At 51.4% G+C, this 15,509-nt stretch overlaps 1 protein-coding gene across 1 annotated transcript in view; it reads left to right on the top strand.

Moving 5' to 3' along the window:
* The window catches only part of PLCH1 (phospholipase C eta 1), a 37,781-nt gene extending 31,422 nt beyond the window's left edge, over positions 1 to 6,359 (top strand). The window contains exons 19-24 of the mRNA XM_049775236.1: positions 259 to 405; positions 818 to 897; positions 2,039 to 2,098; positions 2,342 to 2,693; positions 6,006 to 6,028; positions 6,237 to 6,359. Of these exons, the coding sequence (XP_049631193.1) occupies positions 259 to 405; positions 818 to 897; positions 2,039 to 2,098; positions 2,342 to 2,693; positions 6,006 to 6,016 (650 nt within the window). The 3' untranslated portion in view covers positions 6,017 to 6,028; positions 6,237 to 6,359. The remainder of the gene's footprint in view (positions 1 to 258; positions 406 to 817; positions 898 to 2,038; positions 2,099 to 2,341; positions 2,694 to 6,005; positions 6,029 to 6,236) is intronic.
* Positions 6,360 to 15,509: the final 9,150 nt, after the last annotated feature.

Genomic DNA, 15,509 nt, shown 5'->3' on the forward strand with positions numbered 1-15,509 from the left:
TTCACTCCTGGCAGGCTCGGGGGACCATATGAGATGCCGGGATTCAAACCACCGACCTTCTACATGCCAGGCAAATGCTTTACCTTCATGCTATATCTCTGGCCCCTAAAAACACTGTCATCTGTTTTCAGCAGATGCAATTATTCAGGGCAGTTTCTTCAGCCATGCTAGCAAGGGTCTAAGTGACAGCTCTGCCCTCTCCACCCTGCCCTGCCCTCCCCTTCCCTCCCCTGAAGTCTTTTCCTTTTCCCTCTCCAGGATTTAACCCTGTGTGGGAGGAGACGCTGACATTCACGGTGCACATGCCTGACATAGCCCTGGTCCGCTTCCTGGTGTGGGACCACGACCCCATTGGCCGGGACTTTGTGGGCCAGAGGACAGTCCCCTTCAGCAGCCTGGCACCAGGTCGGTGCCTGGTGTGGGCAATTGCTCCCCAGAGAGGGCTGGAATGATCCCAGGAGTGCTATCTCTGGAATGATCCCTGAGTGATACTTTTTCTGAAAAGTGACATCGGCCAGGTCATTTTGGGATTTGCTCAACCAGGGATGGTGGGGCCAGGGCACGAATGAGTCACAGGAAGAAAATGAGGTTGATGAGCACTCACTTGGGCAAGTTTTCTGTGGGTCCGGGGATGCCAAGACACCTAACCCAACATGTGCTCTGTCAAAGTTAAAGAACAGCTAGTAGGCTTCATGCCCCCAGTAGGGTCCCCTGCGTCCTGCCAGTGTAAGCTCAAAGCATGGCAAGCTGTGACTTCCAAGCAGGGGCAAAGGACATGCAGGCTGCCAGGCAGGAATTGACTAGCCTTTGCTTCCAGGCTACCGGCATGTCTACCTGGATGGGCTGCCAGAGTCGTCCCTGTTCGTTCACGTGACCATCAACGAGATCTTTGGCAAGGTGAGGGTATGCGATGCTGAGCCCTGACCCACAACTGGGCCCCCTGATGCTCTGTACCTTGCCCACATCTGCCCATACTCCTGCTCCCCACTGCTTCTTCAGGGTTCTGTGTCTGGGCTTTAGAGACCCAGAGACTCCTCCAGCAGCCCCGTGCTGGACACCAGGCAGGTGCAGAAGGTGCTTTTCATTCTCACTGTTGTGCAGACCTGCCAGCTGCTGCATGCGGCATGGACGTGGGGCCCTGTGAGCCCACCTGTGCTCCTTGGCCAACCTTCAGGGATACCCCTGGGTCCCTGAGCCTATTGAAGACCCCCCAGAGCCCAGCCTACTTTTCAGAGGTGCAGCCCCCGGCTGCATTCCTGCCTTGGTCCTCAACTCTCAGCCAACACTGAGTTTCTGTCTCATGGCACAGTGCACTGAGGCAGAGTCTCTTGGGGCTTGGGCTCTGGACCTGCAGGGAGTGTGGGTCTGTGAGAGCCTCCAGGTGTCCATCTTCCTGTCTGGAGCCCCACCCACCCAGATACACAGATTTTTTTGGGGGGAGGCCACATCCGGTGGTGTTCAGGGGTTACTTCTGGCTCTGCAATCAGAAATTACTCCTGGCAGGCTTGGGGGACCATATGGGACCCTGGGGATTAAACCCAGGTCAGCCATGTGCAAGTCAAACACCCTACCTGTTGTGCTATTGCTCTGGCCCAAGATACACAGATTTCTAGGTTTTCCAGGAGTCCCAGTGAGACCCAGAGTCTTTTAGGACTTGTATGAAAACCTTCAGAATATTGGGGCTGGAGAGATAGCACAACAGTAGGGCGGTTGCCTTGCATGCAGCCAACTAGGGGCGGACCTGGGTTCAATCCCTGCATTCCATATGGTCCTCCAGCCTGCCAGGAGTGATTTCTGAGTGTAGAGCTAGGAGTAACCCCTGAGCACTGCAGAGTGTGGCCCCTAAACCAAAAAAAAAAAAAAAATCCCAAAACCAAAAAACCCAAAAACTAAATAAACAAAAACATCAGAATGCGAACATGAACTAAGGAGGAAGGAAGCCCTCCTTTCCTCCAAAACATATCTTTGTGCTCGGTCTTTATTGCTTCCCGGGCATGTTGGGGGGACCCCAACACACGCTGTTGTTCTTGCCTTACAGTGGAGCCCCCTAATCCTCAACCCCAGTTACACCATCCTGCACGTTCTAGGCGCTACCAAGGTAGTCCCTGCAACTGTGGGTGTGTCCCTTGCATGTGCCTGTGTCTGCCTGCTTCAACAGGCACTGCTCCTCATGGGCATGGCCCCTGATACTGTGCCTGGGAATTGGGGTGGTGCAGCAGGATAGCCGCTGACTGGGTTTGCATGTTGTGCGCCTGTGTGCAGGGCCACTGAGCTGTCCCTTGTGGCTGCAGACCCCACTTTTTCTGAATACCCTCTTAGTCGCTCATCTGCATGTTTCCAGAGCCGCCAGCTACAGGGCCTGAAGGGGCTATTTAGCAGGACGCCCCGGCCTGGTGCCACCGAGGGCACCCCCCACCCTGTCCGAAAACGCTCCCTGGGTGACCGGATCCTGCGCCGCTCGGCCAGTGCACCAGCCAAGGGCAGGAAGAAGAGCAAGCTGGGCCTCCAAGAGGTGGTGGACTCCAGGGACTCGCTATCTGAGGCTCCACGTGAGCCCACTGGGGTGCTTCGGCGGGCGCCCCGGAGCTTGCAGGCACGCCCCGTGTCCATGCCAGTGGACAAAATTCTCCTGGGCGCTCGTTCCTTGCCCTTTCCAGCCCCGGAAGACCCTGAAGACCAAGAGAAGGTTCAGGGTGAGTCCACTCCGGGGGTTCATTGTGAGGGCTTTGTGGTGAGCCCTGTGGCAGTATGGTTGGGGCCACTGTGCTTAGAGTGAGGCATTTTGAACAGACTAGTTAGGGGTTTAGATTCACTCCTAGCAACAAGGGGCATCTTGTTCCTGGGCAGTGTCCAGGCCCTAGTTTTCCCTGCCTGTGCATAGGCTGTGAGGATCTAGAGCACATGCTGCCTTGGTCCACACCCTGTGGCTCCTATGACTGCCATGCCCCATGTCAGTGGGGCAAGAAAAAAGTGACTATCAGAGATGAACCTTCTCAGGAGAGACTTGTGGCCTGGATCAGTGGGTCTGGAGGGTTTCCATCTTTTCCTTAGCAGGACCTCTCCTGAGAACCCATAGGCTGTCCCCCCCAAAATGGCTAGAAGGGCCTGGATACTCACTCTTAGTTAAAGTGCCCCTATCCTGTTGTCCTTTCTTTTGCTATAGGGACCCAGGTTTTCACATTTTGTCTTGATTTTATGGGTGGTGTTTCTGGGCACACTCAGCAGTGCTCAAAGGCTGCTCCTGGCTCTGTGGTCACTCCAGGCAGGAATTGGGGGACCCTATGGTGCCAGGGGCTTGTCTTGATTTTTATTGTAATTTTTAAAATTTTTTATTAATTTTTTATTATTTATTCTGCATGGGAGAGTTTACTTTTTTTTTTTTTTTTTGGTTTTTGGGCCACACCCGGCAGTGCTCAGGGGTTACTCCTGGCTGTCTGCTCAGAAATAGCTCCTGGCAGGCACGGGGGACCATATGGGACACCGGGATTTGAGCCAACCACCTTTGGTCCTGGATCGGCTGTTTGCAAGGCAAATGCCGCTGTGCTATCTCTCCGGGCCCGGGAGAGTTTACTTTTTGGGAGGGCACTTCCCCACTTGTGCTTGGGGCCACCAGGGGCTACATTCAGTGGTGCTAGGAGGCACAAGGTCCTTGGAATCGAACTCAAGGCATTGCACACAAAAGGCTCCAGTCTTTTGAACTCTCCTGTGGCCTCTGGATCTGGTTTTACACGACTTATTTCAAGGATCGAGGGGGAAGATTTTTGTGGGACAGGTCACACCCAGCAGTACTCAGAGCTTACTCCTGGCTCTGCTTTCAGAGATCATTCCTGGCAGTGCTCAGGGGACCATATGGAGTGTCAGGAATGGAACTTGGGTTGGTTTCATGTAAAGCTATCTGTACTATCTCTTTGGCCCTTCTTTGGAGGGAAATTTAAAAGTATAGTTTTCCGAATGAGAAAATAAGGGCTCTAAAATTTACTTTTGGGTATTTGAAGCTCCATGCAGAGGAATCAGGGAGTCTGTCAGTATCACAGCATTAGGGGCCCAGACTGGGGTGTGTCCAAAAATAGTGAGATGCTGCTTTCTCACCCTTAAATGCCAACCTAGTGAATGGTTAAATTCAGCTGCTAAGTAGTTAGCCAAGCAATAATTAAAGTTATTGTATGGAATAAGATGTTAAATGGAGGAAAGGAAGAACATCAAGTTCTACATAACTAGAATGTTGTTTGGAGGGAAACTAGATCATACATAATTCTTTTTGTTTTGTTTTGTTTTTGGGCTACATTCGGCAGTGCTCAGGGGTCACTCCTGGCTGTCTGCTCAGAAATAGCTCCTGGCAGGCACGGGGGACCATATGGGATACCGGGATTTGGACCAATCACCTTTGGTCCTGGATTGGCTGCTTGCAAGGCAAACACCGCCGTGCTATCTCTCCGAGTCCTCTTTTTTTTCTTTTTTTTTTAGGGGGGAACATACCCAGTTGTGCAGGTCATACTCCTGACCCTTTGCTCAGGAATCACTCGTGGTGGTGCTCAAGGGACCATATGGGGTGCTAGGGATTGAATCTGGGTCAACTACATACAAGTCCAGTCCCCTACCTTCTGTATAACTGCTTCAGCCATGAATTCAGCCCCATGAATTTTTTTTATGATGAATACTTTTTGAGTTAAGAAAATATGTAATAAAATTAATTTTTGTATATTATGATTGAACACATTTAAAATGATTTTTTTTTTTTGCTTTTTGGGCCACCCCTGTGATGCTCAGGGGTTACTCCTGGTTATGAGCTCAAAAATCACTCCTGGCTTGGGGGACCATATGGGACAATGGGGGATCGAACCAAGGTCCATCCTAGATCAGCCATATGCAAGGTAAATGTCCTAACTGCTGTGCCACCATTCGGCCCTAAAATTATCTTTTTTATTTATTGATTGATTTTTGGGCCATACCTGGCAATGCACTCCTGGCTCTGTGCTCAGAAGTCACTCCCGGCAAGCTTGGGGGATCATATGGGATGCCAGGAATTGAACTGGGTTTGTCCCGAGTGGCTGCATGCAAGGCAAAATGCGCTATTGCTGTGCTATCTCTCCGACCCCATATAAAATGATCTTAGCAATAAAATGGAACACCTAAATTTATTGGCACACAAGTAGCTTGAAGGGACAGTACTAATGAATAAAGTGGCTTTTGTCCCCATATTTTTGGGTAGCTGCTGACTCACCAGTACTCAAGGGACCAATCAGTGCCAGAGATGAAATCAAAGGCTCTTATAGGCAAAGCTGAGCTTCAGCCCTTCTATCATTTCTGCAGCTTACAAACTGTTGCTTTAAAATAGTTTTCCTAACTCTGAAATCTTACAGCATCTTTTAAGGTAGGATGCAATATTAATTATATATATATTTTTTGTTTTGTTTTGTTTTGTTTTTGGGCCACACCTGGTGATGCTCAGGGGTTACTCCTGGCTCTGCTCTCAGAAGTCGCTCTTGGCTTGGGGGACCATCTGGGACACTGTGGATTGAACCTAGGTCCATCCTGGGTCAGCTGTGTGCAAGGCAAGCGCCCTACTGCTGCGCTACTGCTCCAGCCCCTATATATTTATTTTGGTTACCTCACAGTGCTCAGAACTTTTACTCCTGGATCTCTGCTGAGGAATCACTCCTGGCAGTGCTTGGGAGATTTTCTGGGATGTCACACAATCAAACCTGGGTTAGCCTTGTGCCAGTCTGTAGTATTACTCTGGCCCCTGCAACATGGATTTTGCATAATAAAATGATAAAAAAAAAATCTTATCTGCATAGTACTGGCATCCACGCAGAGATGGTCATTCAGGCTGTGATGGGCCCTACCAGGTCATTCCAGACTCAGGGGAGAGTTGGTGGCATTAGTGTGTCACAGTGTTTTTGAGGTGATGGGACTGGCTCGGGCTTTTAAAGGTCACATGTCCCCACAAGAGCCAGCGTGGATTAATCACTGTCTTGTTCTGTCTTTGCTGCGTCCCTGTGTAGTACAAAGCTGAGTAAGAGACCAGGTAATTTCCCTTCTCCCTATCCCCATCCTTGCCTGGGCCCATTGTGGCCCTGCGGCTGCCACCTGGCTTGTGCATCCATCTGAGTTGCCCAATTGGGTCCATTGTCATGCCTGTGCCTGCTGACCAGCATCCTCCATCTGTTCGTCTATTATAGTGGCGCAGAAGGCAATGCACACCCCCAACATGTGCCCCCTTTTTCTTCACACAGAGTGCATGGACCATGGGCAAAGAGCAGGAACTTTGGCCAGCAGTGACAGTGGAGATCCGAGCTTGTCCCCATTCCTGTCCTCATCCGTGGCTCCCATGCACAGAGACCCCATGGGCCAGCGGTGTGCTGAGTCCACGGCGCCTCAATCCCGTGCATGCTGCCACCAACACCACCACCAGCCCTCTGCTGACCCTGGCCCTGGACAAGCACTGCATGATGCAAAAGCCAAGGGAGGAGGGGAGGTGCTGGGCTCTGCCAGCCAGCGGGGCCCAGGCTTGGGGACCCCCAAATCCCCAAACAGCCTGGACACTCGGCCGCCCCCATTTGTGCTGCATGGGGGCTCTCCAGTCACGCTCTGTGGAGTTTCCCCCATCCCCTCACATGGCCCTGACCTTCAGGATAGTGACCTCTCCCGCCTCATCGACCAGGTGGCACTGTCCCTGGGTAGCGAGCCAGGCAGCTCCATCTCTGCTCTCCTCGATGACCAGCTGGACGAAACTCGAGGCCTGGAGGAGGAACCTAGCCAGGCTCCGGTGTGTCCAACCCGCTGCTGCCCGCAGGATCTGGCTGGGGAACACACTGATGCTGAGTCCTCGGCACCCAGTTCATTTCCCTCTCCTTGTACTTCTCCGAAAAGTGCGGCAGCCCAGGCAGAACCACAATATCCTGCCCGAGCTGTAGGGGGACCCATGTCGTCCTCCTCCTTGTCACCAAGAGTGGTGGAAGGGGCCCTGCCCTCGTCCACTCCCACCGGGTTCCCGGGGAGGCCCAGCCCCGCACAGCCCTGGAATGGGACCCCGCGTGGGGGTCTGGTAGAGGCCTCTCTCTGCTTCTGCTCCGTGGACAGCAGTCTTGTGGAGGTGGAAACTGACCTTGAGAACCTGTCCCTCAGTGCTGGGGACTCTGCACGTCAGGGTCTCGGCCCCCTAGCCTCTCCCTTGGGACCCAGGCCTGGGCGGGAGCAACCGCACAAGAACTGCGGTGCTGCTGGGATGATCCGAGGCCTTCAAGGGATGCCAGATCCGAGCGCCCAAGCCTGCACAGGTTGTCATGGAGCCGAGTGCGGGCACGACCCTCGCTGCCGCATAGTGTCCACCAGGAATGGTGTGTGGGGCCCCGTGTCCAGGTGGTGCCCGCGGCCGCCCGCACCCGTGCTCTCCAGTCCTTGCAAATCCAAGAGCCTCGGGGACCTGACTTCCGAGGACATAGCCTGCAACTTCGAAAGCAAGTACCAGTGCATCAGCAAGAGCTTCGTGGCCACAGGCCTGAGAGCTCAGAGGGGCGCGAGTCCGAGTCCCAGGGCACCCGAGGGGGGTCCCGACGCCCTGACCGAGCAACTTCGGAGACTGGTGACATTGGAGCAGGAGGACACGTGGCACATGCTGGGCACCAGGCAGGAGTCGGGCGTGCTGCCGCGGGCTCTGGTCCGGAAACTGTCGTCTCGCAGCCAGAGCCGGGTGCGCAACATCGCCAGCCGTGCCAAGGAGCGACAGGACGCGGGCCGGCAGCGGGGTGCTGGTGGGGGCCCGGCTGTCGGGGCTGCCGTGGTTCTGCGTAGTAAGCCGGGCATGGCACTGCCATTGGGCGCACGCCACTCCACCGGCTCCTACATCGCAGGGTACCTGGGTGCCAAGGACGTGGAGGGCCGGGGTGTGCCCGAAGGCTGTGCCGCCTTGCGGCCAGGCCGTCTCCACCCACTCTGTACCCAGGGTGCGGCGTTGCCGGCGGAGCCTGGCAGTGCCGACAAGGCTGAGATCTATTTCCTGCTGCGGCTGTGAGTGGCCAGATGCAGTTTCCTGGGACCCTGTGTGTACCCTGCTCCCTCAGGGCCTGGATCCACCCTGTGGTACTGCATCCAACCCTCTGTGCTGATGCTCTCCATCACCCACATATTGCCCGGCTCGAAGATGCCCCAGTGTCCCATGTCCGTGCTGTCTAGCCTGCCATGTGCACACCAACTGCTGTGTCTGGAAGGGCCCTGCGGTTGCAAATGGAGGATTTCAAGACATAGGGTTTTTTTTCGTGCTTTGTTGAGAGTCCCACGTGCATTTAGGAAGAAATAAAATTAGAGTATCAGGAGAAACTCCACCATCTCCCCCAGGGTCCCTCACCAACACCCCTATGTTACATGCAGTTCGGGGAAGAGTATAGAGCCAAAATTTCTGTAGGTAAAAAGACAAAATCATTTTAGGAACATTTGTTACATATTTTTGCTAATGGCTTTGTATGTCAAGCGATTGTGGTTGCCAAGCCCTTGTCCTTCTGAATTACCCAATTAAATGAGATTCTCAGAGAGGGAGGATGGGAGAGCCAGCCACAAGACTCTCCCCTGATGCTTCAAGAGAGATTTCTCTATGGTAAGCCCGAGCAGAGTAGAAAGAACCTTTCCTTTCGTGGAGACAAGTCAAAATTTTGTTACTCCTGTGCATTCCTTTTACTGTGAGTCCATTTTCTAGATGTCCAAAATGTTCCTCTTGGCTTTTTTGTATTGTTGTAATGATGTTCTTGGAAATTATGGAAATGTAATTAAAGCCGATTTTTAGCACCAGATTTTTTCCTCCTAATAATTCTGCACAAGGCAGGGAGGGTCAGGGTCTCTGCAAACAGCCCTTTCATCTTGAGGAGAGAATCCCAGTCGCACAGACAAGACTTTTTAGCAGTAATTCAAGTTCCAGTATTATTATTATGCTTTAAAGACCACACTTGAAAAGTTATTTGAAAAGCAATTATATGTAATGAGTTTCACTGTATTTATCAGTTTAAAAATAAACCTTCCCTTGGGCTGGAGTAGTAACACAGCAGGGAGGGTATTTGTTTGCCTTGCATACGGCCATCCTGGGTTCGATACCCAGCACTCCATAGAATCCCCCAAGCCTGCCAGGAGCGATTTCTGAGCGCAGAGCCAGGAGTAACCCCTGAGCACTACCAAGAAAAAATAAATTCTTCCCAGACCCAACAAGATATGACTGGGCTTTGAAAACAAAATCCACTGTTTGTCTTTCAGTGGGTCTATTAGAGCATTGGCCTATTGAGTTTGTTTCTATTACCTTCATGACTGTTTCCCCTTTCTCTTTGTTTTTATTTTTGTCTTGCACACTTTTTAAAAAATATTTTTATCTTTCCCGCTATTTTTCCCACTATTTTTTTTATCTCCTTGTATGGTTTTTATGGAGCTTAACATTCTGTTTTTTCTCTTTAGCATATCATCTATACTTTAAAAACATTACAACAATTTCACTATGGTTCCAATAGTGTTATAGGTTGTGGCCATAGTGTGAACATTTGCTGCACCCACCACAAAGCATTTGCGCCATCTGGTTCCATCGTCATCTCCCTCACGACCCCCACTGCTTGGTGATCGATCTTTGGTGATGAGACCATGGTTTGCCACTGTTCCATATTGTCCGTGCCTTCCTCTTTCTGTAAGCCACAGCTGAGGGACATCACTATACTATCCTCCCACCCTACTCCTTTAACATGCCATCCTCCAGCCCCATCCATAATGCAGATTGAGGGGGGGTCTTACGACCTCACACCTATGGGGTATCCTTGTGTGCACAGAGCCTGCTGTGCCCGATAGCACGTCTTGATCCCAGATCCCACCTCCCTCCATCCCCTTTTTGCTGAGGAGGCTCATCCCAGAGGCCCAAGACAGCTGACCCCTGCTCCAGACTGGGGTGTTGCATCCCTTCCCTCACTCAGTTCCTGTATCACCTCACTAGCCTCAGTACCCCTCGCTGAGGGATGGCTCATCAGTCTGTTCAGCATTCAGGGCTGAGGGAGGTCTGAGGGGCAACCCCTGGTGCTTGGTCCTTCCAGACTCCATCTTTACAGCCATGTCTGTCTTTCTCCACATAGTAGCAAGAACTTCACCTTTTCCTGAGAACGGACTTGGGTGTGTGTGGGGGGTGCTCCAGGCTTTTTTTTTTTTTTTTCCACAGACAGACCAACTCATCCTGGACTGCCACCCCCACTACAAATCAGACATATGTCCAGTAACTGCCACTCAGACCTGATAGGACAGGTGGGTCCAGCACCCAGACTAGCCTTGGTGGCAGGTGGTATGGGCAGCTCAGGGCCCACGTACCTCCTCTGCCCCACACTGACCCATCTGGAGTCTTGCACACCTCTCATACACTGCACTATCCCAGCCCATCCTCCCCATAAGTACATGTGCCCGGGCTCCTGCAAGGTAACCATCTGATGGTGGACATTGCTGGACCACCCCACAGGACAGACCAGTGTGGATGATGCTCTTTTGGGACTCTGATGGAGAGACTTCTGCAGAGTTTGCTGGTCTACTAGGGGAGCCTATCCCAGGTATGGTGGTCTGTTTGCTCCCGCCCGTAGCATGTGCCTGCTGGGAGTGGCAGGAAGGCCGCCCTCCACCCCCACCCCCGCAGCTGCTCACTGCTTAATACTTTGCCCTTAAATAGGTCTGTGACACATCCAGGTCCCCCCAAGACCTATTGGGTCTCAGACATGTCCAGTGGGGAAACGGCTCAGAGGACCAAGCATAGCACCCCAGGGTCCCCTGAGCACAGCTGGAAGCAGCCCCCAACACTGCTTGTGTGGTCCCCAAACAAATAGTCACACCCTAAGTGTTAAGGTTTTTTTCCAGTAGAGTCCATACCACCCACCAATGTGTGGAGCCTCATACACACACACACACACACACACACACACACACACACACATACACACACATACACATATGAGCTCTCCTTAACAGCTCTGGGCAGAACATGACATGGGACTGGCTCAAAAATTTAAGAATCAAAAGGGGACTGGAGAGAGAGCAGGACACTTCCCTGGCCCTACACAGGGTCTCCCAAGTCACCAAGTGATCCATGTGTACAACTGGCTGGCCCCACCCCCTAAATAACTAAGCAAACAAATCAATGGACTTTGAAGCAAACAACCCAACTCCCAGACAAACTCTCTTCACTCCTGAGACTCCCTGATCCTTGAGTTTTCCTCACTCAGGCTTTTGAGACTCTCCTCTTAAGAGCTGTGAAAAGTGCTTGTTCCTGTTCCCAGAGGTCTGGGCTTTATGGTTATCAGGGTGGAGTGAAGGCTCAGAGATGTCTGGCCAGAGGGAATCTGCAACAGCCCCAAATTTCTGGGAGTTCCTGGGGCACCCTCCCATCCTCCACCCTGAAGATGGCAGAGTGGGCACGCACAGTTCTGCCCACCAATGTCCTCCCTCCCCTACTCAGGCACCTCACTAGTATAAGGAATGTTGACAAGTGCCAATCACTGGTATGTTCCCCAGAAGGTGTCACTTAGCCTTCAGAGTCCAAGGTCTGTGGGTCTCAGTGTGGGGCTGGTGGCTTCCAGCAGAACTGGGCAGAACCTTCTAGAAGGCAGCAGTCTCTCTCTCTCTTCAGCCCACTGAAGTCTCCTACCTGCCCGTACCCTAGTGGAGCAGGGGCAGGATCTTGCCCAAGTGCAGGAATGCAGGAAGGGGTCTGGGGAGGCTGCCGCCCACTGGCAGAGGTGGGTGGGCAGGGTGATCCCCAGCTGTCCCCAGACCTGAAAGGGAGCAGAATAGCATGCTGGGAGCTGGTATCCCCCACCCTGGGGTCCAACTACCATGCTGGTAGAGGCAGCTCCGGGGTGGTGGCTGGTCATCCTCCTGCTCCCTCCATCTGCTCATTCTCTGGGCAACATCTTCAAGTTCTGATCTCAGACTTGTAATCACCCTGGAGCCCCACGGTCTCTGTCAAGGCCCCTGACTTAGACTGGGTCAAGGGGGAATTCTTTTTTTTTTTTTTTTTTGTTTTTGGGTCACACCCGGCAGTGCTCAGGGGTTACTCCTGGATCCATGCTCAGAAATTGCTCCTGGCAGGTGCGGGGTACCATATGGGATGCCAGGATTTGAACCACTGTCCTTCTACGTCTAAGACAAACGCCTTACCGCTGTGCTATCTCTCCGGCCTCAAGGGGGAATTCTTACACCTTGTCTCAGCCTGTCAGACATCAGTGTGATGCACACCAGGATTCCTGGAATTAGGACTTTTGGGTGAAGGTAACAGCAAGTGGCACCACCAGCTTGCTGTTCCTGTCTGTAGAGCCTGGCCAGCTGCACCAACTCCTGCCATCCTCCCGCTCAACTTTCAAATGAAGAATTTAAAAATTGCTCTGGGTGGGAAACGTTCTCTATGGATTCTGCTCTGAGTGTTGTGCATGTTTATGGAAATCTGTGAAAAAAATCTCATTTACTGGAAGGAATGAACGGTGGCTGCTGTGATGGTTGCGGGGCGGGTAGGTGGCGTGAAGAATGAGTTGTTCGTTTGCCAGATTTGTATTTCGCAGGAAACAGAGTAACTGCCCAGCTGCTCCCAACTGAAGCCAGGCCAAGGAACAAGCCCCCACAGACCCAGTTTGGCTTGGGGCATGCGAGGGAGGGACAAGCTTGATGAAATCTGGGGGCTTTGCAGGCACGAGCATGGCCCTGCAAGGCAGATGTGCGGCCTCTGAGCGCCCCCCCACCCTTCAGTGGGACTCCAGGAACACATGGTCCTATTGTGGGATTTTTTTTTCCTGTTTCTTCCATTCGTCATGGAGGCACTTGCTTCCAGATCTTCATGGATGAACCTCTCAGTGTTATTTCCTTTTTATTTTTCAACCACACTCTGTAGTGCTCCAGCTTCCTCTTGCCTTTGTGTTCAGGGGTCACTATTGGTTGGCTCGGGGGACCATATGTGGTGCTGGGATCAAACTCAGGCCAGCTGTGTACCAAGCAAGCACCCTCTCCTCTGTACTACCACTGCAGCCCCTGAGATGGTCTTTTTGGATGGGATTTAAATAGAATTGCTTTCTTAGGGTTGTTCCTGGTCTATAGAAACACAACCAACTTTTTTTTTTTTTGGGTTTTTGGGCCACACCCGGTAACGCTCAGGGGTTACTCCTGGCTATGTGCTCAGAAGTTGCTCCTGGCTTGGGGGACCATATGGGACACCGGGGGATCGAACCGCGGTCCGTCCAAGGCTAGCGCAGGCAAGGCAGGCACCTTACCTTCAGCGCCACCGCCCGGCCCCACAACCAACTTCTTTATGTTAATTTCCTATCGTGCCACTTTACTGGATTTATTTTAGTGCTAACAGTCTGTTTTGAATGAATTCTGGGTGTTCTGTGGGTTAAAGACCGTCATCTGCAGAGACACTTGCTTCTTCTATCTGCGGCAAAGATTCAATGCCATTTCCTGCTGGATCAAACCCTGCCTGACAACTTGCCACTTCTCAGACAGGAGCACATATTCCTCTGCCCGGTCTGCTTAGCCTGGATGCTCTGTCCACTATGCTCTGCCCTCTGGCAGCTCTCTGAGCACTAGCCCCAGCTGAGCACAGGATCCAACCCCAAATGATAAACTGTCACTTCCCGAGGCTGAAACTTGGTCACTCAGTGACCTCACTGGTCACTCAGTCTGTGCATCCTCTAGCCCCTACTGTGCATTGGGACTCCCTATCTGGGAAGGAGAGATCAGAATCCCCTTGGGACAGGAACTGATCTTTTCTGAGTGGCATCTGTCCTTGAGCTGCTGCCTGTCTGTCCCTAAAGTGGCGTTTCTGCTTGTGGTAGGGAACTCCTCCAGGTTGTTTCTCCTGCCTCAGCTAAGTGCTACCTGGGGGATCTGGGGCCTAGGAAGTTGAGGATGTGACTGGAACCATGGCTGGGGGATGTGACTCGACTATGGCTGGGTGTGTGTGGCCTGGCAGGAGCTGTAGCTGGGACTGTGGCCAGGTCGTGTGGACCAAAGATCGAGTATAGACAATGGGAACCAAGTAGAGTCAGATTAGAAAATGTGTTTGAAGTCACATACAGAGTTTCAGTAGGAGAAAAACACATCAGAAAAATGGGGGGTGGGGGGAGTGGCACACCTGGTGACACTCAGGGGTTACTCCTGTCTGTGTTCAGAAATTGCTCCTGGCTCAGGGGACCTATGGGACACTGAGGATCGAACTCAAGTCCGTCCTGGGTCAGTCGCTTGCAAGGGAAACACCCTAACGCTGTGCTATCACTCTGGCCCCTCAAATTTTTAGTATTTAATAATACATGTTTTTTGGACATAAGAGAAATATTTTACTTATTTATTTAATTTGGTTTTGGGACCACATCTGGAGGTACTCAGGGGTAACTCCTGGTGGTGCTCAGGGGAACATTTGGAAAACCAGAGTTTTTTGAACCTGGATCAGCTGCTTGCAAGACAAATAAATGCTTTACCCACTACTTCTGCTCTGGCCCAGATATATTGAATTAATTAATTAATTGAGTGATTAATTTGGTTTTTAGCTCACATTTGGTGGCACTCACAGGTTACTCCTGGCTCTGTGCTCAGAAATCACTCTTGTCAGGCTCAGGGTACTTTGTGGGATACTGAGGATCGAGCCTGGGTTCATCCTGGGTCGGCAGCAAGGCAAACACCCTACCACTGTGCTATCATTCTGGCCCCCCAGACATATTTTATTTTATTTTATTTTTTTAGTTTTTGGGTCATACCCAGCATTGCTCAGGAGTTACTCCTGGCTGCCTGCTCAGAAATAGCTCCTGGCAGGCACGGGGGACCATATGGGACACCGGGATTCGAACCAACCACTTTTGGTCCTGGATTGGCTGCTTGCAAGGCAAACGCTGCTGTGCTATCTCTCCGGCCCCCCCCAGATATATTTTAAATGGAGATAATAAAAAGGCAACTTGGCATTTGGCAAACATCACTTTACTCCAAAGCCAGAGTATTGTACCTCCACTACTGAAATTTCCAGAAAAATTCCTTTATTCTAATTCAGATGCATATTGATTGATATAATCAGAATGAAAGAAAATGCATAGTTCTAATTCTTACCCATTAAGTGAAAGAGTTCTGATAATAATAGTTTTGAAAAAGCATATAAGTGGGTCCGGAGAGATAGCACAGTGGCGTTTGCCTTGCAAGCAGCCGATCCAGGACCAAAGGTGGTTGGTTCGAATCCCGGTGTCTCATATGGTCCCCATGTGCCTGCCAGAAGCTATTTCTGAGCAGACAGCCAGGAGTAACCCCTGAGCAACGCTGGGTGTGACCCAAAAACAAAAACAAAAACAAAAGAAAAGAAAAAGCATATAAGTATAGATAGTAACAGTTTAAAAATATTTGCCAGAAAAGTCTTTTTTGACCTAAAAATAATCATTAATCATTAGAAGAAGGGCTTTATAATGTATCAAACACCAAAAGACCTCATTCATTAGCTCATTTCGAAAATGAGCCCAAATGTAGAGAAAATAAAAAAATAAAAG

The sequence above is a fragment of the Suncus etruscus genome, chromosome 6 (assembly GCF_024139225.1).
Source record: "Suncus etruscus isolate mSunEtr1 chromosome 6, mSunEtr1.pri.cur, whole genome shotgun sequence".
NCBI lineage: Eukaryota > Metazoa > Chordata > Mammalia > Eulipotyphla > Soricidae > Suncus > Suncus etruscus.